At 42.3% G+C, this 27,896-nt stretch overlaps 1 protein-coding gene across 1 annotated transcript; it reads left to right on the plus strand.

Annotated features, from left to right (window-relative positions):
• Positions 1-1,278: 1,278 nt before the first annotated feature.
• Positions 1,279-27,063, plus strand: SKIL (SKI like proto-oncogene). The gene is given in 9 exon segments (XM_020980328.2): positions 1,279-1,385; positions 3,502-3,704; positions 4,122-5,283; positions 19,437-19,534; positions 22,128-22,294; positions 22,297-22,374; positions 22,726-22,967; positions 23,309-23,533; positions 25,301-27,063. Coding segments are annotated over 7 exon segments (2,070 nt in total). The 5' UTR covers positions 1,279-1,385; positions 3,502-3,704; positions 4,122-4,182; the 3' UTR covers positions 25,460-27,063.
• Positions 27,064-27,896: the final 833 nt, after the last annotated feature.

Raw genomic sequence — 27,896 nt, forward strand, 5'->3', positions numbered from 1 at the left:
CAGTTCAGGCGAGGAGCCTCGGAGCGCGCCCTGTTCCGGGGCAGGAGTCCAGGGGCCTGGGGGTGGGGGGAGGGCCCGGGGCAGCCAGAGGCAAGGTCGGGGCGGGGCTCCCGTCTGCGGGTGCAGAGGTGGTTTTCTGGGGCGGGCTGGAGGCCCCGCGGTCTAGGAAGTACGGGGCGGGGGGGGGGGTGTTCCTGGAAAGAGGGGGAGGGGCGCCGGGAGCTGATGCTGTTCTAGGCTGGGGGAGGGGTGTCCCTGACCTCCCCACTCAGGGGACTCGGAGTAGCGGGGGGGGGAGGCTGGAGGAGGGTTTGGGGGGTGAGAGGGCAGATGCTGCCAGGGCGATGGGTTTGTCCCTGACCTCTCGAGTAGGGGGCTCGGAAGGACGAAAGGGGAGGGGGAGCAGATGCTGTTCTCGGCTGGAGGAAGGGTGTTCCTGACCATCCTGTGTAAGGGACCAGGAAGGGCTCGGAGAGGGGGTGGATGAGTGGGGGAGGATGTCCCGGCTGTCTCCTGGCTTACGGGGGCGCTTGGGGGGGGATGCCGCCCTCGACTTGGGGCGTCCCTGACCTCCCCGATGGAGGACTTGCAGGGGCACCTGGGGGGAGTTAGGAAAAGCTGCCCTTTCTCTGGAGCAAAGGCGCCCCCGACGTCTCCGGGCAGGGGGCTTACAGGGGCGTCTGGGGGGTTGTTAGGAAATGCTGCTCTGGGCCAGGGGTTACCCCCGGCCTCCTCGGACAGGGGGCTTACAGGGACGCCTGGCGGGGGTGGGGCGGGGGGCTCACAGGGGCGCCGGGAGGGGCTTCCCTGTCCCTGGGGCAGGGGCGCCCCGCGGTCTGGCTCTGGGCCCCCGCGGGGCGGGTCGCAGACAGCTGGCTCGGCCCCTCCCCCGCAGCCCCGCCGGGCGGGGAGGGGCGGGAGGGAACATCCTGTCTGCTCCGGGCGCACCGCAGACAGGCTCGCGCGCCAGCCGGCCAGACAGCGCGCGGGGCCGCGAGGCCCAGGGAGCCCTGCGGGCGGGGGAGGGAGGAGGGGAGCCGGGCGCGCGCGGCCCGGCGTCGGCGGCGCGCCGGGCGGGGAGCGCGGGGCGGGGCCAGAGCCACAATAGAACGCTGGGGCCGGGGGGCGCGCGCGGACGGCGGCGCGGCCCGCCCCTCCCCCCTCCCCCGCGGCCCCTCCCCCGGGCTGCCGGAGACGGCGGCGGTGGCGGCGGCGTCTGCGGGAAGCTGTGTCTCCGCAGTGACGTGGGCGGTCTGTGTGCCCGCTGACGTCAGAGGGCTGGCTGTGTGTAGCCATGGGGGGGGCGGGGGGTTCTGAGCGGCGGCGCCGGCGGAGACCGGGGGAGCCTCGGAGCGGCGGCGGCAGAGCCCGGGGGAGCAGCGCAGGTACGGCCCGGCCCGGCGCGGCGGGGCCCGCGGGCAGGGGAGCAGGCGGGGGGCCGGGGGCCGCGGCTGCACTTGACCTCGGCGCCCGCCGGGGATGCCCTCGCCTCGGCCGGGCAGCCGAGCCGCCCGGGTGGGGCGCGGGGGCCAGTCCGGACCAGGCTCTGCGGGCTTGGGCAGGGGGGGGCTTCCGCTCGTGTCGCCACCCCCCCCGCGTCCCCTCCGCCGTCCGCCCAGTTAGGGGGAGGGCGGCGAAGAGGGGCGCTGGGGACCACCGGGCTAGGGAGGGGGAGGGCTCCCACCCCCGTCTGCCCTGTCTTCCCTTCCCGGTCTTCCCTTTCGCCTGAGTCCACCTTCTCGAGTCTACCCCCTCCCCCCTGTCTGCCCCCTCCGGGTCCACCCCTCCCCCCGTGTCTGTCTCTTGATCTCCTCCCCCCCCCGCGTCTTCCCTCCCCCATCTCCGTCTGCCGCTCCCCTCCGGTGTCTTCCTCTCCCCACCCCCACCCCATCTTCCTCCCCCCTCCCCCCGTGCCCCCGCCCCGGCTTGAGTGGCGCCTAGTTCCCGAAGTGGGGGTAGCGACGGAAGGGGATAGAGATGTTGGGGTGGGGTGCGGAATGGCAAAAGGAGACTTCTGCCTCCGCTCACCTACGCTCCCTCCTCTGATGGTCTTTTTCCGTTCCCGGGTAGGGGGGATAGAGGGAGGGGGCTTGGGATGTCCCTCCCAAGGGACCCTCCCTGGAAGAGGCAGAAAGGGACTTTCACTAGTGTCTTCGCTCTGCCCGCACCCCATCTGCTGACCGATCCTTGACCAGCGAGCTCCGTTTAGTTTCAGGGGCCGCAGATAGGGAGAGAGGATGCGAGGGTGGGTGAGGAAAGGAAGGGGATTTCCACCCGTGTGTCCCCTTGTTTCCCCCCACCCCCACCAGCCTCCACCCTGTTAGAGGCTAGACTTGTTCCCCGGGGCGGACTGGCCGGGGGAGGGCTGGGGACGTCCCCGTCGGGTTGTGGAGGAGGAGGACTCCCACCTACCCACCCCAGCTCGATTCCTGGTGTCCTGCCTCCCCCACCCTTCCCTAGGGTTTTGAGATTGCGTGCTTGACTCCGCGTGGGTGTAAAGGACTTTGAGGGTTTGGGGAATCCCCCGTTCTCCAGGTGATTCCTCTTGCGCTTCGCTGTTTGAGTTGTCTCTCTGCGGTGGGGTTGAAGTCAGCGGGTTCCTAGTTCTCCTGCTGTCCTTCCTTTCGCTTGTTGAGATGGATGGAGTGAGTAGTTCGGGCAGCAGCGTCTCCTGTTCTCCACCCCCACTCCAATTTCTTTTCCTGAGAAGGAAGTTGAAGGAGGATTTCCCACCCCCTCTTTTCCTTTCCCCTTCCTCCATTTGCATTCTTTGTGAACAGTGTCTGCAACTGCTTTTTTTTTTTTGTCTCATATTAGCCTTGTTCAAGGTTAGAGGGTCAAAGGATTGGAGCATATAGTTAGTCCCTATTTGCAGCAGGCAAATTTTGTCACCTTGCGGATTTACCTACATTTAAAAAAAAATGAACCTTTGATTTCATGACGATACAAAAAATAATTCAGCTATACCAGGCAATTAATGCAAAAAAAAAATCAATGCGATTTGGATTAGACCATCAATATTTACCCACGAGAGGGTGAGTGCTGATTTGAACACTATTTTCCCCCTTTCCTGTAAGTACTTGGAGTTAATTCTTTCGAATGATATTAGGGAATGCAGTAAGTAAATTATTCTGGTTGTAATGGCAGTTGAAAGAGGCTCCCTAGTGATTAGCTTTGGGTGAGTTGATTCGAGTGAAGCCATTGTGTAGTTCTGTATATTGTGAGTTAGCCCCTGTACTGCCCACCAGATGTATCTCTGCCTCTGATTGCTCTGGACACCCTTTTCAAGCCACCTTCAAGTTTAAATTGAGGGTCTTCCAATGAAATTATTTAAATAAATAGCCACCAAATTAACTGATGTAAATAAATCATTAAAAAATATCACCCCTTGTAAATGAACTTGCTTCACCATTGAGAAGTTGCTTTCAAATGGAACCTTTGGTCCCATTGGAACACATTCAAATATAACTTTTCCTTGTCTCCACCCTCTCTTTTTTACAGATTAATTGAAAGGAGTTGCCCAAGGCGAAAATCCGGCAGATTTTTCTTTAGGTGCTGTTACTTCTGGTTGCAGAAATCCAGCTGGAGATATAGACAGTGGTCATCTCTACTGACATCACTGCAGGGCCAGTTATAGACAGCTTTTTATTTGTCTGCTAATGTAGACTGTCTTTTGGAGGAGTACATTTTTCCAGTATCCTCAGGTGAATTTTAAATTTATCTTCACTGTTAAAAACATTTTGACATGTGTGCTTCTCTTATATATGGCCACAAATACTGGCAAATATCTCTGATATTGTACTTTAGAAGAATGGAGTTGGGTCAGCGTATCTCAAAATGAGATAATTAATGACTTGAATTTTTTTTTAATAAATATACCTGAAGAATCCAGGAAGTAAGGTTTAATTAGACTTTAAAATGTGGTATGTACTTTATTCTTGGAATTTGAGACTAAAAGGTTAAATACTTTTATACTTCACAGTATGAAAGTGACAGCCACATTTTATTGAAGGAACTAAAGTGAAGGTGTAGGATCTCTTGAGTAAATCAAAGCTTTCTTTAAAAAGAGATGCTGTGACCGCGAGTGAAGCTACTTTAAACGTTGTCTTATTTTCTTGCAGAACAAACCAAACTAAGATGCGAATTTCCTACTTAATCATTTGAAGCTTAAACAGTTCAGCCATGGAAACTCTCCAAACTAGCTTCCCTTTGGTTCGGGGCTCCAGTAAAAAACGGAATGGGCTGAGAGATGAGGGCAGCCCTCCCATGAAAAAAATGATGACAGAAATGCATGTAAATGGGAAAGTGCTGATGGATACGTTACCAGCCGTAAAGAAGGAGAACATGGATGACTATGGTGAAGCTCCAATGGAGACAGATGGGGAAAAGGCCAAATCCAGCTGTAATTCAGTGTCTGAACCTTTACATTTAAATCCCAGTTTAAAGCACACACTGGCACAATTCCACTTAAGTAGTCAGAGCTCCCTGGGTGGGCCTGCAGCATTTTCAGCTCGTTATTCCCAAGAAAGCATGTCACCTACTGTATTCTTGCCTCTCCCGTCACCTCAAATTCTTCCTGGACCTTTGCTCATTCCTCCAGATAGTTCCACAGAACTTACTCAGACTGTCTTGGAGGGGGAATCGATTTCTTGTTTCCAGGTTGGAGGAGAAAAGAGACTGTGTTTGCCTCAAGTCTTGAATTCTGTGCTCCGGGATTTTTCACTCCAGCAAATAAATACTGTGTGTGATGACTTGTACATATATTGTTCGAGGTGCACCTCGGAACAGCTTCACATCCTGAAGGTCTTGGGAATCCTTCCGTTTAATGCCCCATCCTGTGGGCTAATCACACTCACTGATGCTCAAAGACTGTGCAATGCCTTGCTCCGTCCACGTACCTGCCCTCAAAATGGTAGCATGCTTCCTGCTAAAAATTCCTTGGCCCAGTTACAAGAAACTGGCAGGGCCTTTGAGGTGGAACATGAGTGCTTGGGCAAATGCCAGGGCTTATTTGCGCCCCAGTTTTATGTTCAGCCCGATGCACCATGTATACAGTGTCTGGAATGCTGTGGAATGTTTGCACCCCAGACGTTTGTGATGCATTCGCATAGATCCCCTGACAAGAGGACCTGCCACTGGGGCTTTGAATCAGCCAAATGGCCTTGCTATCTCCACGTAAACCAAAAATACTTAGGGACACCAGAAGAAAAGAAACTCAACAGTCTTTTAGAGGAAATGAAGGAGAAATTTAGTGTCCGGAGTGGAAAGAGAGCTCAGTCCAAAGTAAGTGCTTTCATTCTAGCATTTAAAAAGGCACCCGTTTGTTCTGATTGGAAGTGGGATACATATTTTTCTAGAAGTGCATTGATTATTTCAGAATCAAAGAGCCTTTTAAGATTGCATTTGGTAGATTTTAGAAATGTAACTTGATGCATCTTAAGAAGCCGTGAAGTGGTTATAAATGTAGCCAAATGAGAGAATATCATTACTTCATGTAGATAAATGGAAGCTAACTGTGCTGTTTCTGTGATTCATGATCATTTACTTTTAAGCATTAGCTCCTTTTGCAAATGGGATAAATGAGCCACAGAGACATCTCGTGGTTTGCCCCAGTTGGCATTTTTGAGTGACACACCAATGATTTTTGGCATCATTTCCCTACTGGACTATTCAGATGTTATGGTCTTTGAAATGTGATGTAGAAAAAAAATTTGTCTGAAGGACTTGTGATTCCAGTATCAGAATAATTGAATGTTTTATAGTAACTGATTTTTTTAAAAAGACTGTATTTACTATGGTATAGGGTAATCTAAATAGGAAAAATGAGCAAAAAAAATAGAAAGGGATAAATTTAGATAAAGCAGTAGGAAAGGGGGGAAAAACCCTTTGTGATAATGATGCTGATAAGGTTAGTTTTCCAGTCCAGCCCCTGCACATTTTAAACAAAGCTATATGTTTCCCTCCCTAAACTAGCTTTCTTAATTCATATATAACCCTCTTTTTTTGAATGTCTTAGTACTTCGTTCTGGTGGGCAAATTGATTGAAATTGATTGAAAGCAGTAAATCATGTTTCACCTGAAAATCTTTGGTCACAATAGTAGCTATTTAGCTCTTAATTCTTCAAAACATCCCTGAGTGTTCCTTTTTTCCAGAAGAAGAAGAAAATGAGACACAGATGAACTGACTGCTTGAAGGTCACAGGGCATGTAAATACTAGTATATAGTAAGGAACGTAACTAGGAATAGACTTTTGATTTCTTGCCCTGAGCATGAAAATATTGCCCTTTAAAGATATGAGAATTATGTTATCTGCTCAGTTCTGGTGATATAAAATGAAAGAGAAGATTTGCTTTTGCCAGGGTGTATTACTGTGGACTGTTTAAATCAGGTAGGTTTGGAAGTGTTGTTTCCTGCCTGGCTCCCAATAGCACAGTACCTGGCATATAGTAGGTGCTAAATAAATGCTTGTTTCCTGCTCCTCTGTAAAGTAAGTCACTCCTGAAGTTGTGGTTCATTGCCATATTCCCGTAGGGGTAGGCTCAGGTTTTTTTTTTCCTTTTTAGCAAAGTGACACTTCACATCTTCAGTTTTTCAGATTTACACACAATTTTGCTTACCTTCGTACGAGTTACCTCACTTATAGAAATTGTATATGTATGTGAAAAGAACCCCTCCTTTTTATATGAATGATGTCCCACCTGTAAACAAATGAGGGTAAAGATTGACCTTTCTGATGACATCCTGGTTCTGCCGTGGAATTTGTGGTGCTTATTGTGTTAAAGGTCTATAGGATAGGAAATGTTAGAACCCTGGGGGAAAGGAAGATATGTTTCCTTGCATATGCTTAGCCCAAACTAAAGGAATAAAATGATGTGGGAATGTCTTTTGGTTTTATTAAGGTTAAAACTCATCTGCAGTCTGTGATGTGGTTCTGTTATAAAGGCCATATACATAGTAAATTGGAATATTGTGCACCCCAGAGGGTTCTAGTTAGATTCGTTAATTACATTTAAGTAACTTGAAAATTTGCAAGATTCTTTAAATACCTGGCCTCATTTGAGCCTGACAGTAACGCTTGGTGGCTAGATACCCTCAGATGAAGAAGCTTGCAACTTGAGAGATCAGGGTGTTGTCCAGGGTCACCCAGTGGCTCAGTGTCAGAGTTAGAATCTGAGCTCAGTCTGGTCCCTGGACCCTAAGCTCAGCACTGTATCTACACTACCTCCCTGCTCTCTTGCTTATATTTGTATTTTTCAACAGTTTTCAGAAAGCAGAAGATATTGTAATAGGAAATCTTAGGAAAAAAAAACAAATTTGAAAAAGCAACTGTGTTAGACCCATTAGTAGCCTTTTAAATTCATCTAAGTATGTTTTTTTTTTAAGCTGTGTATAAGTATGTGTAAAGATTTCACCTGAAGCCAGGAAGACCCTGACACTTTGTAGTCTGGTTAATTTCTTCAATCCTCTGAATGTTCTGAGATACTTTGTAAGTTGTAGAGGAGGTGCTGACTATTTTGGTGGAAGGAATTGTCTCTCATGGGAATTCCTTATACCAGTGAAATCACAGGTCCAGTCCCCTAATCCTATTAGCATGAATGTAAGCCTAAAATATATAGACATCTTAGAATGGGCTAAAAAGGAAGTGCTTGGCTGGCCTAATGCATTTTCTGTTTCTAACAGTATATAGGTACACATTATAGTGAGTTGGCTGCTTCTGAATTCCCAAACTCAACTCAAACTAATCTGTTTAATACACACACACACACACACGTGTGCTTGGGCATGATATGACCAAAAACAAACACCTTTCTGCCTTCATGTTTTAACAATGTCTTTCATGTATTAATATCTATTATATAGATAGAATTATATTTATTTTGTAAGCCAAAACAATTGGTAATTTAATTTGTGTTTATATAGCTGAAGCTTTGTTCTCTAGATTTTATTTAAAAAAAAAAAGGTTTAAAATTAATAGACTGTTGCCCCTTGTTTCATGGAACTGAAGTAATCCTGATGAGGAAAAAGCAAAATGGCACCCTTGTTTCTGATACGCTTTCCTTTACTTGGAAAAATTGTTGATATTTCTAAATAATTTAAAGTAAAATAAGAAATACAAGGAGGTGCATGCAGTGAAGATGAATGTCTAGGGACAGAACTTCCAAGGTCCTGAATATTTTCGTGATTGTAGTGAGTAAAATCCTAGACTTTGGGGATATATTTTTTAAAAATTATTTTCCTGCTACCTTTAAATGACTAAGAGTGTACTTCTAAGTTTGTCAATGAAAAATTATTTGCTGTGAAATCTACTTGGATGGATTTTTTCCCCCTGTTGCTTCCTGTAAATTAAAGCTATTCTCCCCCTCCCTCTTTTAATGGTTTGGTTAGAACTGACCACTGGTTACTTAGAGCACATACAAATAGTAAGCATATATCTTGTTGCCCTTTTAAAATTATATGGTAAATCCTGTTGCTTTAGAGTATTAATTCTTTAATCAGTCAGAGGTTGAAATCAAGTTTGCCTCTGTCTTATCTGAGAGAAAGGTTATAAATAAGCATATTAAACATAGATTTTGTAATGTTGACATTAAGGGACATTTCCTAATTGTGATTTTTCATGAATTTGTTTTGGTTCCCCCCTTACACCCACAGGATTAGTGAGGTTTTTGGGGAAAAAAAAGCAAAGAGGCTAAAATGATGATTAATCTTCTTATTTTGTAACATTTTCTAAAATCTAACTTTTAAAAAAATGTCTACTACAATCTTTGCTTTGCATTTTCTTTATCAATAATCATTACTCCTTCAGGAGATAGTGCAAAATCTACACCTATTTCCCTTCTTGAAACTCTTGACCTTTTTGGTGTGTGAAATAACATCCTTGCCAGTGGAACACAGATTTTCCTCACAAGTTTGCTAGTTGGTAAAAATCGGTTGTCTGGGTAACTCCATACAGTGCTACACTAAAATGTATTTTAACTAGTATTCTTATTAAGTATCATTAGCTAATATTGGCCGTTATTTGCTATATCACTTGTAGTAAGTTTTTACTCTTCCAGAAAATTGTTACTATTTCATAGTAATACTATTTCATAATTCATAGTTTCATACTTGTTAACTATTTCATAGATAAATTGGGGTAATTGAGGATGAGGTATCCAGTAAGTTGATGGCGGTGAGATAGGGAACATGGGCCCACATGAGGGACACATGGGAAAACATTTTTAGAACCTTAAATTGAGCTTATGTGTTGGCATGAGATAATACAGGTGAAAATGAAAGCTCTGTTACTAAAATGTAACTTAGGACTTAGCCAACTGTCCCCATAATGATGAATGGAAACGCAGGGTTTTCAGAGAGTGGAAGGGGGCCTTAAAGGTTCAAATGTAGCATGTCTTCTTTTTGTATAGATAGTAACAGTTAAGTCCTTAAGTAGTTTGACTGAAAGTATGCCAGAAAGCTGTTGACTACAAGTGTGATAGAAGAATTAGAAACTGTTGCCATTTTCTGCTGGACTTCAGTGACTTGGAACTTGCTGGTTAAGAGGTTTGATTATTGGGCTGAAAATTTGGAGTAATCCAGACCTGCTTCGGGGTAAAGTAATGGTTTCAGTCTACCTGGCGAAGGAGAACCTTTTGGCTGAGCATCTTAACAGAGCTGAGGCCAGTTACGATTGTCCCTTTGCTATTGCACCAGTGGTCCGTGCTTCCACTCGTGGCATTTGGAAGAACGGCTGTGGGTCAGATGTTTAGAAGTGGTTTGGGAGTAGTGCCACCTTACGGCTTAAGAAATAAGGCTTTCATCACAAGTTGGCTTCCCCTCCTAAAAAAAAAAAGGATTTTTGAAAGCAGTAGAGGCAAAGTCAAACTATTTATCTGATATATAAATGTTTCACTGGGCGTGGAAATGAGAGGAGAGTAAAAAGAGGGGAAATGTAGAGTATTTGTCTTGGGTAAAAGGCAATCTTTCCTGGGTGGCATCTTAACCTTGTGTAACCAGAGAAAAGTACTTTGTTAGCTGTGTGTGCATTGATTGGTTATGTATCTGGAAAAACTAGGGAAGGTGTAAAGAATTTCAGTGATTTCAGTTCCATTAGAGTCTGTTTGTGGGTCAGGGACGTGAAGTCATTTCTGAGTAAAATGTTAATGAACTGTGATAAACTCCATTTAAGGATCAAAAATAGCTTAAATCTACATTTAATCTTTATTCAGAACATTATTCCATATAGATAAACTCTAGAATAATAATTTGGGCTCAGAATGTTAAAAAAGCAATAAAGACAAAATCATAATGGAAGCTAATAGTGGAGTATTCTTTTTCAGCTTTGACTTATCCACCAGTCAATAAATCTTCATTGTTTGCTTTCTGTAGCACTGGAGGGGATACAAAAGACATCTAACTCTACCTCTAATTTCAGAATTATACTTTGACATAATTTTTCCTTTTGGCATTAAATCACCAATGTGCAAATTTCATGCAAAATAATTTCTGAGGTAGAAGCTCGAACCTTCATGATCAGAAGAACATTTAACAACTTTATAGTGCAGATTTTAGTTTATAAAGTAAGTAGTTTTAGATACATTTTCATCTGACCATTAAAATTTACTGTGAGGCAGGTAAATTAGGTATTGGTAAATCCATATTTTATACACACACACACACACACACACACACACACACACACACACATTTTTTTTGGGGGGCTACGCAATGGGGTTAAGTGACTTGCCCAGGGTCTCACAACTAGTGTCAAGTGTCTGAGCCCAGATTTGAACTCGGGTCCTCCTGACTTCAGGGCTAATGCTCTATCCACTGCCCCACCTAGCTGCCCCTATATATATATTTTAAATGTTGAAGCTTGTTTTTTTAGATATAGCTGTCATTCTCCAAAGATTTTCTCTCCCTTAAATAACCCTATTTATAGATGAGGAAGTGTAGGCTCAGATCCGTGCTTTGCTAGTAGCTAGCAAGGAGGTGGCTAGCAAAGAGGTGACTTACATCCAGAGCTTTTGACTCCATGGCCAATCCTCTTGCCAGTACTTGCCCATGATTATTAGGGAGGAGAGGAATCATAAATATATTTTTATGCAGAGAAAAGTCCTAACAAACCAGAGGTGTCCTGGGGATGAGCACCAGCTGAGTTTGGGTCACTGGGGAGGCCCAAATGGGCTGGCTTTAAGAAGCCCTTCTTTGTGGCACAAGGTTCGAGCAGCCTGCTCACTACCTACTGGAAAAGTGCTGAAACCCACCTGGAGGGAGGTGGTGGTAGTAGTGTGTTCACCATAAAGGCGGAAATAACATCTGCAGGTTCTTAGTGACCTTGAGAGCGGTATACTCTCTTCATGACTTTTTCTTAATGATCCTTGGCATCTTACACTGGCTCTATCATCTCCCTCCTGCCTTTGTTTACCTTCTGATATTTTGTTTGCATCTCCTTATGAGTGATGAGGCTACCTAGACTTTCTGGTTTAATTGCTCTATGGGGAAAAAGAGTGTTTGATTTATAGTCAGAAGGCCAGGGCACAGATCTTGGCTCTCCTTTTCATTACTTGTTCCATTTGGGGGAGAGAGTGAGCTAATTCTTCAGTTTCAGGCTGAGGCTCCATCTAGCTCTGACATTTTGTGTTTCTGAGTAAGTCACTTGACTAGTCTGGGCTTCCATTTTTTTTTCATTTGTAAAATGAAGGGAATGGACTCATATTGTCCCTTCCAGCCTTAAAATCCTGTGATATCCCTGCCATGATTACTGAGATTAATGGAATCCAAATGAGAGAAGTATTTATGGCATCTCCAAAATGCTTTGATCTATCTAAAATAAAGGCTTTATCTATCTAAAAACTTCTGTCAAATGGAGAGTCTAAATGGTATGCTGTGCTTCTCAATCATGATTTTACAGAATTCTAAATGTACATCATTTGGTGACAAACTGTGTAATAATTATCCTAAGTCTGTAACATAGTGAAGTATGGTTATTTGGGGCACATATTATTTTTTTCTTCTTTCCTTGTCTGTCTTGTTTTGCTCTATGAGCTATAATATTTTTGTTTGGAAAAAATGTATTTTTTAGTTGGGATTGTGAATTTAATTTAATTATCATCTCCAGTGTGAAAACAGTGTTCAGCACTAGGGAGATAGCCCCTCTCAAACATTGAAGAGCTCCAATTCTCGTGGGGGATGGCATCTGTGCACGGATGAATACCCTACAAGGTTGGGAGGGATAGGGCAAAGGGTCGAACTGGACCAAGGGGTCTGGGAAAATCTGAGGAGCGAGAGACCCAAAGCTGGGCTGAGGCTTCATGGAGGAGGCACAAGTCAAAGCTTGTCACTGTCACTGAGAATCAGCAGTCTTTTTATGTCATATGTCACAGGTGCTTAATACGTGTTATATCAGTGATAAATTAGCTCTGTGATGAAAGGTTTCCAAGCAGCTGGTGCTTTTGAGGGAGTATTGGATAACAGCATAATGAAGAGAGAGCTGATCTTAAATCCAGGCAGGCCCGGGTTCAAGTCCCACCCCAGACACATTCTGGCTGTCTTCTCAGTGTGCTTTAGGTTACTGACGGTCTAAGACTCACCTTCGTTGGTGGAATTTCTTCATCCACATTCCAGAGGCTGGTCCTTATCTTGATTGAACATGACAGAATTCTAGCCTAAGAAAAGAATTTGACAATTTCCTGGTCTTATAAAAAGGAAAAAAACAAGGTTGTAGTGGGTTTTTTCTAAGAGTTTTGATATACAGGAACATTATCAACTGGCTGTTTTGCACGTTGTTTCTTGTTGATCATTTAAAGCAAGAGTTGCACATTTATTATAACACTTTGTGTCTGCGCCTTTCCAGCCTACACAAGGCTCATTCAGGTATGAGCACCAGGCGTTTAAAGCTAAATCAAAGCCTACCATCATTTTAATTTGCTTCAGGCCTCACAATAAGGTAACAGAAGCAACAGAAGGGCTTGGATCACATTTGTCACTTTTTTTTTTACATTAAAGATGTTAAAACTAATGATTATCATATGATTGTGTGCAAAGCTGAGCTTTTAAAAATTTAATTTTTATTTTCAAAAGATGCTGAAAAGGATATCAGAAGCTCAAGCCCTTCGTTTTATTTATTTAAAAAATATTGTGAATTTAACAAACGCCAAAAAAAAGCATTTCTGTATACAAAGTAGAACATAAAAAGAAGATAAATGAGGAAATATGAATCTGTTATGTACAGCTTGCTTTTTTCTATATAAAATAAATTCAGCATGTTACTTTCAAAGCTAGCCTACTTGTCTGTATCTCCTTTTAACCTTCTGTTCTCTTCTTTGCATTTAAAAAAAATGTTTCAATGACCCACTTTTTTTTTTAGTAATGTTATCATTAGCCTCCCCTCTATGCTTCCATCCCTCTAAGTAAAAAAAAAGAAAAGAAAAGAAAAGAAAAAACACAGTCCTTATAACAAATGAGCATAGTCAAGCAAGACAAACTCACACATAGGCCGTGGCCAACAAGATGTGTGTTTTCTTTTTCACTTTTAGACCATTGCTCCTCTCAGGAGGTGGAGAGCAGGAAAGCTGAGCTATTTTTAAAAATCCTGTCTATAGAATTCATGTAGTATGTTTTCTAGTTACTTTGTAACACTTCTCTTTATTTTAGTTGTTGAATTGCTCATCTATAACATGATGAGAGCTGGAGGAAGTCTAATACACTAAGGTGTTTAGTTTTTTTCTGTATGATTTTTTTAATTTTAGGTCTAGCTGTCTAGTAGTGTGCCTTTTGTATTTTACTATGAAATTATCTTGTATAGAGTACTTGAATTTCTTACTACTACACATAGGAAAAATTGTTAAACAGGTATGTTCACTCTGTGCCTAAAGTTGCAGTAATTAACTAAGTGGGTCAGCACGTCCTTGCATGCTTGGGATCGTTACCAGCCAATATCACATCCGGAGTAAATAGTGAGAATTTAATTTTCTTCATGGTACAGGCATTTAGGAATGCAGACTACTGATTTTACATGTGTGTGAGTGATGCTGATAGATAACTCACTAGGTAGATACATTTATTTGTGAATCTGTTATTCAATGAACATTTTGGATAAAGTAGTGAGTACCGTTCTCTATATATCTATCTCTCCACTCTTAGTGGTTGGTTGTGAGTCTTGTGGACATGGCAATTGAGGGTTTAATTATAGTCCTTCCTCAGCGTTATCTTGTATGATTTTGATATTAAATACATTTTCTGACATTTATCTACTGTAGCACTAATTTTCTAATTCCTGATATTAAAACTATTAAGGAAAGTCTTCAGTAAGTGTTTGATTCTGGATAGATCTTTGTAACATACTAACACTCTTGAAGTCCACTGTCTCATCATGGCATGGGAGTGGAGTACTAGGGCCTACCAATCTGGAAGGGCTTCCATAGGTTTGGTGCCAGACTGGCGGCTCTTTAAAGAGCCTCATCGTTGTCAGAATGTTGGCTACCAAGTCACAACACTTTTTGGCTGCAGTAACTCATGATGACTGTGCTGAGGCTGGCAGAGGTTGTGATCTGCACTTGTAATTAATTGATGGTGTAGCCCATGCTGATCCCAGCATGACTATGAGGAAGTGTTTCCCATGTTATTTAGTATGTTACTGGAACATATTTGAAAGAACATGATTTTAAACTGGTGAAGAATAAATCAGATTAATGTGTGATGACAGAATAATTAGACTATATAGCAGAAATTCTTTATCTTTCTTGTGTCACTGACCCCTTTTGACACTCTAGTGAACCCTAGAGCCCCTTCTAGGGTTCACTATGATTTTTTACACACAAAGGAAACCAATTATTTGAAATGAAGTTGTCAAAATGTGTATTTTTCAAAAACCATATTTACAGACTCCAGGTTAAGACCCAAGTATTTATTTATGCAGTAACCATTTTACACTTCTTTAATTTTTGAGCATAGTGGCTAATAATTTTGAAACATTTGAATTTTAGTACAAGTTGCAATATTTGTGCGTGAAACTGGAGATGGATGAAATGGTTCTTAATACTTTAAAATTTTAAGGTTCTAAACTTAGTAACTTATCAACAAAACATATTCAATTAGGCATGCTCCTTCCTGCAGAAAATAGAGTGAAGAACGTGCTATTTAAATTTTCTTCCCAAATATAATTTGCATTATTTTCCGTCTGAGAGACTAATATAGATTGTTACATGATCATTGTACACTGGGTTTTTGTTAGAAGATTCACTTCTTAAAGGAGTTTTGATCAAGACAGTGTGTTAAATCAAAGAGGTAGATGAGCATTTGGAAAGGAGCACATTTTGCTTAGGACTTTTAAAAAATTAATATTTAATTTCCCTCCCAGTTACATGAAAAAGCAATTTTAAAAATCCATTAAAAAAAATTTGAGGTCCAAATTTTCTCCTCCCTCCTCTCCCTTAGACAGTCTAGTAAGCAATTTGATATAGGTTATACTTGTGAAATTATGGAAAACATTTCATATTAGTCATGTTGTGAAAGAAAACATTAAAAACAAAGTGAAAAGTAGTATGCGTTGATCTGTATTCAGACTCCATCAGTTGATTCTGGAGATGGATAGCATTTTTCATCATGAGTCCTTTGGGATTGCCTTGGATTATTGTGTTGCTGAGAATAGCTAAGTTATTCACAGTTCTTCATCATACGATATTGCTGTTACTGTGTATAATGTTCTGCTGGTTCTGCTCCCTTCACTTTGCATCAGTTCATGTACTGCTGAGGACTTTTAACTAGATTTAAAGAGTCAACCATTTCTGATAAATCCTAATTAAATGAATCTTTCCTTCCATCGTAAGAAATTTTATATAGTTTCATAAATTAAAGAGAGATTTTAAAAGATTGGGTTGAGGTGTCTGAAATTTAGCTTGTGCACCAGAGGTAAACATTCTCCCTTTGGGAATGGCAATCACCAGGCTTTACCTTGATCTGTTTCTTTGTTAAGCAGCATGGTGCGTTTTGTGGCTAAATAGATGAAATATACAACTTACTGCCCTGTTGAAAGGCCTGGGGCCAGATCACTGTTGCTTGAGCTCATTTTTATTCCTGCTTTGTAGCTGCCTCACTGCTGTGCAGCAGAATCACTTTGTTCCTTTTTGAAGTCCTAATTTGTCAGTTGACACAAATACAGAAGGGATAAGAGAATCCACTCTGCATCTGCGAATGGTTCGTTGCTTAGTGTGTGTTTCCTCGATTGTTCCTAACATGCAGTTAGGATAATTTATTGTTTACTGTAGCCAAACTTAGTGAAATTAATCTCAATCATTTTATTATAGTCCTTTCATGTATTTTTTCCCCATCCTTTGTGCAACTCATTTGGTATAGCATTCTCCCAGTAATTCTAGGGATTCCTTTGTAGTTCATTGAAAGATGCAGCCTGGAGGGATGGGTAGTGGGGAGAAATATAATACTGGTGTTGGTGTAGGAATGTCTTGCTCAGTTCATCTGATATTAAGTGCTTCTGAGTATGAAGGATATACAGAGGCAAGAACAAAATAGTGCCTGCTCTCAGGGAACTATTGTGGTTGTTGGTCAGTCATGTCTGACTCTCTATAACCCCATTTGGGGCTTTCTTGGCAAAGTGGTTTGCCATTTCTTTCTCCAGCTCATTTTACAGATGAGGAAACTGAGGCAAACAGGGTTAAGTGACTTGCCCAGGGTCACACAGCCGGTAGGTGTCTGAGGCCACATTTAAACTCAAGTCTTCCTGACTCCAGGCCATGCGCTCTAACCACTGCACCACCTAGCTGCCCCTCTCAGGGAGCTTATATTCTACCAGTGGAATACAAGTTGTGTACAAGTCAGTATGGTAGATGAAAAGAAGGAAGGGGCAAAGCATTGGCACCTGGGGAGGTAGTCCAGAAAAGGCTTCATGAGGACATTGCCATGGAGCAAAGGAAGCCAAGTTTCCTCTGAGGCAGAAATAAGGGAAGGAGTATATTCCAGGCACGGGGAATGGCTTGTGAAAGCTCAGAGGTCAAGTTATGAAGCAGTCCATTTTGACCAGAAATTTGAGTCTGTAAAGGGGAATAGTGAAATAGGTCAGAAATAAGGGCTAGAAGAAAAATGAGGTGTGAGTGCCAAGCAAAGTCTGTCCTAGTTAGTCTAGAATAGACAGGGGTTGCCACCAGGGCCAGACCTGTGCCCTGGGAAGATTACTTTGGCAGGCGGGCAGGTGGATCAGAGAAGGGAGATTCTGGAGTCAGGGAAACCAATTACAGTATTCTAGGGGAGGGAGGGAGGGTGCTGGAAATACAACAGCCACGTGAGGAGAAAGAAGGGGATGGGTGGGAGAGGTTAATGGAGGGAGAATCAGCAGACTTGGCGGTTGATTGAATATTGGGGGCAGTGAGGGAGAAAGAAAACTTGGGATATGAACAGTGACTGGGAGGATCAGACCTTTTTGGAAATACAGTTTTACAATTTTAGACATTTTACATTTTAAATTTGAGACATCTGTGGACTATCCAGGTACAGATGTCAATAAGCAGTTGAGAACATGGGCCTTGAATTCAGGAAAGATTAAGGCTAGATATATAGATTTGATAGTTACCTTCCAAGAAGTGAGACTATTAGACCCATGAGGAGTGATGAGATCATCAAGAGAGAAGGGCAGAGGCACCAGGACAGTGTCTTGGTGGGGAGGGGAGTGTGTGGGAATCCAAGTTTAATGATAACTCAGCATCGAGGACTGAGGCGTTAAAAGCCAGGTGAGAGGAGAATCCAGAGAGTGAAGTGTCTGAAACAGAAGCTCATTTTAGTAGTGTTGTGGGGTCATAGATCAGGCTGTGAGGCTTCAGAAGTGAGTAGGTGGTGAAGCAGGGAACATAGATTTTTTAGAAGTTGACATTGAAAGAAGGGAGATCTAGGATGCCAGCTTGATGGCATAGCAGGGGCCAGTGAGGGTTTTTTTTTTAAAGGACGGGTTAGACTAGAGAATGTTTGTAGGTGGCAGGGAAAGAACCAGGAGGTAGGAAGAGAGAAGACTGGGTGGGTGGAAATGATCACCAGAGTTCCTTCCTGGAGGAGATGGGAGCCTAGGATTGAAAGTACTGGTCAAAGGGTTGGCCTTGGCAACAAGGACCACCTCTTCTTAGAAAAAACAGTGAAGGCCAGGGTGGTGATGAGGGAGAAGAGCAGTTTGGAAATAGGAGACAGAGGAGGGGAGTTCCCAGCAGATGGCTTTTCACTTCCCAGGAAAGTGGGAGTCCAGGATATCTGCTGATAGAACAGGGTGGAGGAGACTGGAGGGGAGAGAGAGAGATGAAGAGGTCAGATGCAGCTCCAAAGTTTTGCCATCTGCTGTTGAATGGGCAATAAGGTCCCTGTGTGGGCCACTGCAGGATGTTCCTGGAAAGTCACAGGAAGGGACTGGACCTGTTCTGGTCTAGAAGGATCAGGTGATCTTTTAACGTCCTTTCTAGTTCTATTGGTCTGTGATTTTATTAAGATGAAGAAACTCCTTTTGTGTTAGATACTCTGCCTTATGATTCTTTTCACTTTAGCTATGGATTGTTATGAAAATTAAATGGCAGGGTTTCATATTGTATCCTGTTAGTAGAAGTAGCTGGGAACGTACAAGGCAAAAGCTGTATGTCTAGTCTCTTGTAATTCAGTATGTCTTCCCCAGGGAAGGCTAAAGATTTGGCTAGGCTGTCCAGTCTCCTTGGTGCTATGTGGTTGGTAAATAGAATGTACGTTCATATTTTCCCTCTCTCTTCTCTTGTTCTGCCTTATACTAATTCTCTCCATTGCCCTCATCCCATCTGATTTGCCCTTTCTTTCCTATTCATTCCCATCTTCTTGCTATTTTTCTCTGCTGCCATCATCTGTGCCTGTTTTTTCCCCTTAAGAATATGGTAGTTACTGTAATACAGAAATATGTTTGTAAAGGGAATCTGCCCCTCCCCCCATTAAAAAAGCAGTGAGAACCCTTTTTCCTTTGCTTCTTTTCCCCTTCCTTAGCAGCTTTGGGTGCTGCTTTGGGATAAAAGCTTGCTGACTTGTCTGTCCTAGCTGTTGAAGGGAGGAATTGCTCTGCTGATGGATGGCCCCTTTTAGTGGGTGCTGTTATATCAGAAGGGCAAAATGGTCTTGCTTTTGGCCTCTGTCGAAATAGTATGGAACATTGGTTAGTTTATTAGAATTGAGCACTTGCAGTGTGGTAGGGAAGCACTCTGGCTGCTGGCAACTGCAGGGACAAAGTAGAATGGGAATTTTATAAGTTTAGGGGGGCTTTGTACTTGAAAATGCACTTTGGATAATTCATGAGTTCTGTAAGTTGAAAAAATTTTGTTGTTAACTAAGGAACAGTTATATTTGTATACTTGGTGAAACTACATTATTGCATATTTTTTTCATTTAGGAAGAACTGTTATATTAGAAGATGAATATTGAATGATACTGTGCGTCCTTCCCTCTTTTGCAGGCAGAATCACCCCCAGGACTGGAATTGCCTTCGTGGTATCCAGTTATAAAGCAGGAAGGTGACTCTGTTTCTCAGCCTCCTTCATTCATTCATCCCAGGTAAGCAGCCATCTTTTTTTTAAACTTTTTCTTTCTTTATTATTCAAAAGTTGACTTTAAAAATCCAAAATCGATATTTTTGAAAAAGGGCATTTTGGGTAGACATATATTTCGGTTTATATTTGTTAGCATAGCAAAATTAATACAATTCGGTTTGGTAGTAAATTTGCCTAAAGGTACAGGAAAGCTCGAGAATGGAAATGGGTATTTTGGTTTTCCATTCCGTTGAGTCCTATTGAGTGTGCCAGGTCCTAGAGGAAGAGTCCATTGGTGTGGGCTTTTTTTAACTGCATCATCTTTAGAAGTATGTGAATTGCCTTTCCTCTAATATTACCTTTTAAATGTTTACTCTAATACATAGAAGCTTTCTTAGTTGCTTCAGATCTACATAAGAATTATTCATCTTTTCACTGAGAACATCTAAGATTCGTAACTTCATTTTCTCTTGTTACTCAGTTTTTCTCTTGGATAATATGCATTCACCAAGTCTGGAAATGGAGAGAGCCCTTGCCTTGCTCTGGATGCCCTGAACTTAAATTCATTAGATCTTTTTAAAAGTGCCTACTGTGTGTAAGCCCCATGCTACCCTCGGGGGGTGGTGGTGGTGGTAATAAAGTTTAAATAAGACAATCTCTTCTAATGAAGCTTAGCCATCAATAGGGAGTTATGAAATCCACAAATAACTAATGTATAATAGTACTTGAATGTGTCAGGCAGGGGCCAGCAATGTACATGTGCGAATGGAGGAAGGAAAGGTCATTGTTGGTGGTGAGGATCATGGAGCATTATCTACCTAGAGGAAATAGCATCTGAGTTTGGCCCTTCGTGGTAAATTGGATGATGGGTACAGATGGAGCAGGTTGGGGGAATGGATGTTCTGGACAGGGAAACGATGTGTAGAAAGGGATGGAGGTAGGCGTGCACAGTGTATGACTTGTCCAGCTCAGCTCAAGCAGAGACTATTGAAAGCAAGTAGCATGAGAAATGACTTTCAAGAGAAGGTGGCACCAGATCACGGCGGGCAGGCCGTCAGTGCTATGGTCAGCAGACAAGAGGGAGCCTCTTGAAGGTTGTGAGCAAGGCCTGAAATGTCTGGCTCTCTGCATCAGTATAAAGCATGGTCTGGAAGAGCAGGAGAGTGGAGGAAAGACATCTTTGAACCTAGGAAGCTGGCTGAGTTGGGAGGCTGGGAACCAAGTGAAGGCAGAAGGAGAAGTGCTTGATTTGAGGCCTGTGAAAGAGTGGAGCTGTAAGCAGGCCTTTGGCCGTTGGATTAAGTTTGCTGGTCCTTAGTCATGTTGGGGGAGTACCAGGGCTGGTGAATCGGAGAGAGATGATTTTAAAAAAAAGGGGGGGAGGGTTAAAGGAAGAAGGCAACTGGAGGACCAGGAATCTAAGGGATGGTGTTAAAGGTAATTGGGGGGGGTTGCCTTTGCTGTGTTGAGTGGCTTTTGTAGGCAGCCTCTTTAATGTCACAGAAAGTTCCTTTGTTCTATAATTTAGCACTGTTAATTTGATAAGTCATTTGTAATTATAATTTGGTATTTTCATGTTCATTAACTTATCCCATAAGCCTGTTAATTAATTAGCCTCCCAAGCAGCTTTGGGTCAGTGTTCAGTCTCACTAACTACTGCTCTAGCAATGGCCCTGTGATCTCATCAGCAGGGGGCCTCCCTCCCTCTGGGAATGGAGCTCACAATCTTGCTGTGCATTTTTACCTGGTGTGACACCCAGGTCCTCTGGCTCCTCCAGAAGGGTACACCCAGCATCCCGAATGGGGGTGTGTTGTGTGTGTGTAGAGTACATAAGCTCTCTGCCAGTTATCCCTAGATTTTGCTATATGACCGGCCCAATAGTACATGCCCACCATGGGTTTGCCTGTTGCCTTTAATTGTGTATAAGCCTAGTGTGTTGTCATGCAAGTGCTCAAATATTTAGGGAAGATCATCTTGTGGGATTAGTTTAAAGGCACCCTTGTACTTTGGGCTTTGCCCCTTCTGTGGGTGTGCATGCTCTTGTGCACTTGCTAGTAGCTGGACTGAGGTCAGATTCCACTTAGCCTCCTGGTGTTGCCAGAAGCCCCAGGAAGTTAGGACCACGGGGAGGCTTACAAAGAGACCTGGCTTGTATCCACACAGCATGGTGCTGAACCAGACAGCAGCCACACAGGAGCAGAGCACGGATTCCCTGTGGCCTTGGAGCAGCTCTGGGGATAAAAATAGGCCTCGCAAGCAGCCAGAAGTGACTGCTGTGTCCTGGGACAGCCTCATCTACCACAGTGCTGCCCAAGTGTGTGTGAACCTTTCTGTGCTCAGCCCTGTTGTTTTAGGGGAGAGCTAAAGGAGTGATTTTTCCACCCTTTTCCTTGCAAAAAGGGTGCAGAAGGAGGTGTGTTTGGCTCCTTATGCAGTGACAAGGGCCCCTCGTGTGGATAATTTTATTCCCTTACCTTGATTTAGGGCAGGCTCTTGTCACTTTTTGGAGAGTTGGCTTCCGGACATTTTGAATAAAACAATGGAAAATTGTCAATTTCCATTTTACTTGTAGATTTAAAAATTAAACCTGATTTTTTTCCTCATTGTGTCTCCTCAGCTACTACCTGTACATGTGTGATAAAGTGGTTGCTCCAAATGTGTCGCTTACTTCAGCCGTGTCGCCATGTAAAGAGGTCACGAAAGCAGGGGCCAAAGTGGCGGAAGGGAACAGGTCTCTGCCAGGGCAGCCTGAGAAATCTTATGCCAGCAGCAAATCACGCAAAGTGCCTCTTATCCAGAACTTTCCCTCGAGGAGCAAGAGAAGGTGGATCTCAAATCCAGTCAAGACCTGGGCAGCCGTCTAGGTGAGTGTGCTCACAGCATCAGTCATCATCAAGGGCTTCTCAGGATGACTCAAGTGTTTTGTTTTAACCACGTGTTAATTGAAATTTCCAAAATATATGTAGTATTACATTATCTCCCTTCCTGAACACATTCCCGCCTTTTAAAAAAATCAGATTTTTGTATTCTGAATACTTAAATAATAATTAGAGACATGCACTTATGTAGCTCTTGCATTGAATTGCCTTTTATTTTGCAGATTACCCATAGTTTTTACTCTGCCTTCCATATTTTAAGTAAGATAGTTTTCAATTATTTAATTGCTTTTATTTTATTTTTATTTAATTATTGCAATTATTTAATTCCCCTTAAAGATCCATCCATGTCAACCAGTTCTACAAATAAAAGGAAATTGGAACCCAAGGCTTGTGGCACAGATGCAGAAACCAGCAAGATGGAAAGGGCCCAAGAGACCCCAACTCTGTGGCCATCGATTATCAAGGATATCAGTTGTGAGGACGATAAGGGGAAAATCATGGAGGAAGTGATGAGAACCTACGTCAAAAAACAAGAGAAATTGAATTCTATCTTACAGAAGAAGCAGCAGCTTCAGATGGTAAGACTTGTTCAAATGATTTTCCATTTAGCCAAAAAACCCTTTATTTTTTGTGTTTTATTTGCCTTGTTAACGTGAAAAGTCAAGTTATTGTGGCCTAGATTGTAAATCACACACAGACAGTCCATGTTTCATTTGAAGCTCTTTTCAGAATCATGAACATTTAGAAATTTGACAGTGAAAATGCCAACTTAGGCAGGAGTTTTAAAAAAACTGATATTCTATATCCTTGCCATAGTATCCTTACTAGTAATAATGGCCTAATGTTTCTGTTTTCTGAGTTGAAAATTTTAACTGGAAAGAAGTAAAGTAAAAATTTATTTCTGATTTTTTTTTGGTAGGAAGTGGAAATGCTGAGCAGTTCAAAAGCCATGAAGGAACTCACTGAAGAACAGCAGAATTTACAAAAAGAGCTGGAATCTCTACAGACTGAGCACGCTCAGAGGATGGAGGAATTCTACATTGAACAGAGGGACTTGGAGAAGAAACTGGAGCAAGTGATGAAGCAAAAGTGTACCTGTGATTCCACTTTAGAGAAAGACAAGGAGGCTGAGTATGCAGCCCAGGTGAGAACGGAGGTCTGTGAGATCAGCTGGGGAAAAGGCCCCATCTTCTGTGGGCCATGGGCATTCGACACAGCTTCCCAGAGCAGGCAGCCTTTGAGTGGAGACTTGAAGCTTGTGGTAGTAATATATCACAGGCGGCTATGGGGGCGAGGTAGGGAATGGAATATTTTTTGAGTGGAGGGGAAACCATGAGCTTAAGGTGTGGAGGAAAGAAAACATGGCCTGTTTTGGGGGAGGCTAAGTAGTTGAGTTGGGCTGGAGTGTAGAATAAACTGGAGGGTGAGAGGAGGGGAGAGAAAACTGGTAGTTTGGGGCTGAAAAATTAAAAAAAGATAATTCTGTAGAAGAATGGGTACCAGTATATGTTTAATGCTGGTTTTTTCTTTTTTGTCTCTGCTCTCCTAGAGAAGAATTTTATATTTAACTTAGTATGGCAGATATTGTAATAGTACAGTACATATAACCAGTATTTCAGTGCGAATATCATTTAGATTTATGAAGCTCGTGATTTTTGTTTCCTCTCTTAATCACTTGATTAAAGCACTGAAGATTTGAATCATAGAACTAAGATTACTATGTTTAAAATAATCTGTCCCCCTCCCCCCAAATCAGGATATAGGAATGTTATAATTAAAGCAACCCAACAGGTCTTTAACATATTTTTATCTAAAATGTAGTTTTCACGGAAATATAAATTATCATGGAATCCAATGGGAAAAGAATGAGAAGTTGGGGAGATCACACACACGTGTGCACGCACACACACGAGATTGTCAGCCGCAGAGAGATGTGGGTGCCTCGTTCTCTCCTTAGAAGTCTTTGCCCTGGAACCTGAGCCCTGCGTCCCTGCAGAGTGGCTGGGCCTCTTCTGACCGTATTTCATCTTTGTAACCACTGAATGTTTTCCTGGGTGATTTGGGCGATGGTAGCAGAAATGCCTCGTCTTCTGATGTGAAAAACCAGCCCTGGATGTGGCGCGGCCCCCCCTCCCCACTTTCTCCTTCCCTCTGCTTTCAGCTTGGCTTCTTTTGGTACCCCAGACTTGGATTCTGGTGCTGAGGTTGAACCTTGTTACTTGGCCCCTGGAACATGCCCCTTTCTAAATGGGCTGGGCTGGACTGAGCTGAGAAGCCACGGGTATCAGACACTTTTTCCTTGGTCTGAGCTGTGTAAATAATTGCTTCCTCTGGCCCTAGGCCCAGATTCTGAAGACCACATAGGACACAGTTGATAAATTGAAAGCTATATTGGCCTATAGCAAGGCCAACATGGTCTCACCTTCTATTCTGCCCCCTTTAGTTGGAATATAATATGTGTCACTTATTCTGTACTTGATGGGGAATATCTGTGAAGTCATTTGGATCAGTCGAGTACTGCTAGATTTTAACCGATGTTCTTTTGAGAAGTTAAACCATGTCCTCTTCTCCTGGTCCTGCTTGCAGAGTCCTAAATCAAGACATATTCTACCTAAGGTTACTCTGACAAATGTCATTTTTGAGGCACATCATAACTAAACTCTACCGGGACTTTTTTTGGCCAGTTGTTTTTAGCATGTAGCACTGTACTGGTGGAGGTAACTGCCCCTTGCTAACATGACCTGACTTGGCATGTTTTCAGTTAGCCAAATAATGACATTTATGGGGATTGTGTATTGGGCAGGACATTTCAATGTCAGATGATTTCAGTGACTCGTTAACTATTGGTTCATCGTTATGTGGAGTAACATATTTATAAAAATCTTGTATTCTATCTTTTTTGAACATGCAGTTGGCTGAGCTTCGCCAGAGACTGGATCATGCCGAGGCAGACAGACAAGAGCTTCAGGACGAACTCAGGCAGGAGCGAGAAGCCAGGCAAAAGCTAGAGATGATGATAAAGGAACTGAAGCATCAGATTGTGAAATCTTCCAAGGCTGTTAAAGAATAGAGACCAGCCAGGAGAACTCCCCTGCGCTCTCCCGACGGGGCTTTGTAGTTCAACAGACACTTGTCTGTGTAAAGATCGAGGCATTCTCTTGACTTGGAGTTCACAGAGAAAGTGAAGAGATGAGAGATATATAGATATATAGATATATATTCAAATTTTTAGATTTTCCAAATGAATGAAGATCTGTTTCTTTGTACTAGTGTTTTTTAAAAATCTTAAACAACTAGTAACAATGAAACCGTATGTTTTAAAATAGGTGTCTGTCTCTGTTTCTAATGCAAATGACTGTTGTGTACCTTTCTAAAGCAGCATTGTATGACGGAGAATACCCTGTGCTCCATTTTATTGTTGCCCATGTTTCACACTTGCTTTTGGAAACACTTTCTACAATATTTTTGGTGTCTTCAATATTAAATCAAGGTAGGCGTCCAAGCTCTATCTTTTCTGAGGGTTAAAATGAACGCCATTTTCTTGGTAAGTTGCTGTGGTGGATTCATGACTCCATAGACAACATTACTCCTCTGATTCTCTCCTGACTGTGGAATAAATTTCCACCAACAACGGCCGGAGGGGTTCATTATGTTCTGCTGCTATGGAAGAGGAACGGCTGACATGTTAGGGGTTTGTTTTTCTTTTCCCTCTTTAAATGTGCTTGTGGGAGGCTACTTTTTTTTTTCCAGGCAGCAACAGGCCATTGAACTGAAAGTAATAATTGGGACTTACTCTTTAGAATCCCTGAGCTTTTAATTAGTTGTCCGAAGAGTGACATGAAAATATTAATTCTTGGGGATAGGGGAGGGAGGGAACCAGTTGTGTTATCATTAATGTACATCAGCTGCTTTGGTATCTGTTCACTTCTCCCCTGTACAGTTTTTATATGTAGGTAGGGGTCAGACTGATGTTTATATCGTGGGTTTGTTTTTCTTTGGGTTGTAAAATAGGAAACACTTTGAAAGTCACTTAGAATTTTTGTATATTTAAACGTCAAGATAAATCTTACCAAAATCTCTGCAAATGGACCACGTTCATTTAGCTCTTTAACATTAAAACCAGGAATTTGCAGCCATTAGATACTACTAATACACCATAAATTAATGCATGGAAAAATCCAGATATCTACTGATTTTCAGATAATTTTCAGAAGCAAGACAGGAATTCCATGTGGGGAAGTAAACTCTTGCACTTTTTTTTTTGCACAGATAGGTCTGTCATTCTTTAATGCCAGATTTCACGTTAATTATCCATTTATTTAAAAGAGCTAAAATAGAAGCGTTCAAGTTTTCCATGATATACACTGAAGCCACCATTCGTTGGAAATATTTTTCCATGCTTTCTAAGCTTTTGATAGTTTCTCATAAGGTACTGTTTGATAACTATTAGTTGAAACCACTTACAAATATAAATATATGGTTGGACTCTTTTTTTGTATGGAGATTACCAAATCCTACTTTCAGGATGGATGCAAGTTAGGCACTTTGTAGCGATGCAAAACATTTAAGCCGCTTGTTCATTACTTTAAAGAATTGTGATTCACTATAAATGATATTTATGTGCCCTAAAATAATTTGTACCCCCCGAATGAACAAAGAATCAATTTAAACAAATCAGATGTGGTTTTTGTGCATTCATTTGAGTTTTACTAAGTTAACATTCGTAAATGTAGACAGAACTAGCCCTGTTTAGTTTAGAGAGAAAAGCACAGAGGTGTTTATGATCCTGTATTCTAGTTGTCGATTAATACTTGTAAATTACTGGATAGTCATGTGGTTATTCTTTACCTCTTCAGTGTATGGAGGAGACTTGCATTTTCTCAAAGTCACTCCAAACATTTTTTCTTAGTTATTATAAATGATAGGCTCAGTTAACTGTCAACATAAAATCCAGTAAAAAGTTACTTAATCTTTGTAAATTTCTTTTACTTCTAAAATTTTCAACCCCTTTAAAATTATCTTTTAATTTAACAGTGAGCAAAGAAATATTTATTTCAAGTCCTTCATATAATGAACAGTTCCCACACACTTCACAGGCTTAATTTTATGCAGATGATACAGTAATGTGTCATGTCTCAGCCTGAATTCATTACAAAAGTTTTTTTTATTAAATTGTAAATAGTATACATGTTTATATACTTTTACACTGAGCTCTTCCTCTGATTTCCAAGAGTTGATAAGACTAGTTTTATTATATACCCTATATAATTTGAATACATGCAGAAATTTTGAATAAACATTTATAGAAACGTATGACTTAAAAAACAAACAAACCAAAAACCAAGAAATACTACCAACATGAGCTTGATCTTAACACGAACATTTTTCTTGTCAGTTGTTGGTAGAAAGTTTGGGCAGAAGTTTGTGTGCCATTGTTTAGGCAGGCAGATATTTTCCCCAGCCTCTCTTAATATTATTGTTTTAGAAAAAAATTTTTCAGAGCTGCA

Source organism: Phascolarctos cinereus, unplaced genomic scaffold (assembly GCF_003287225.1).
Source record: "Phascolarctos cinereus isolate Bilbo 61053 unplaced genomic scaffold, phaCin_HiC Scaffold_7;HRSCAF=346, whole genome shotgun sequence".
Classification (NCBI taxonomy): Eukaryota; Metazoa; Chordata; class Mammalia; order Diprotodontia; family Phascolarctidae; genus Phascolarctos; species Phascolarctos cinereus.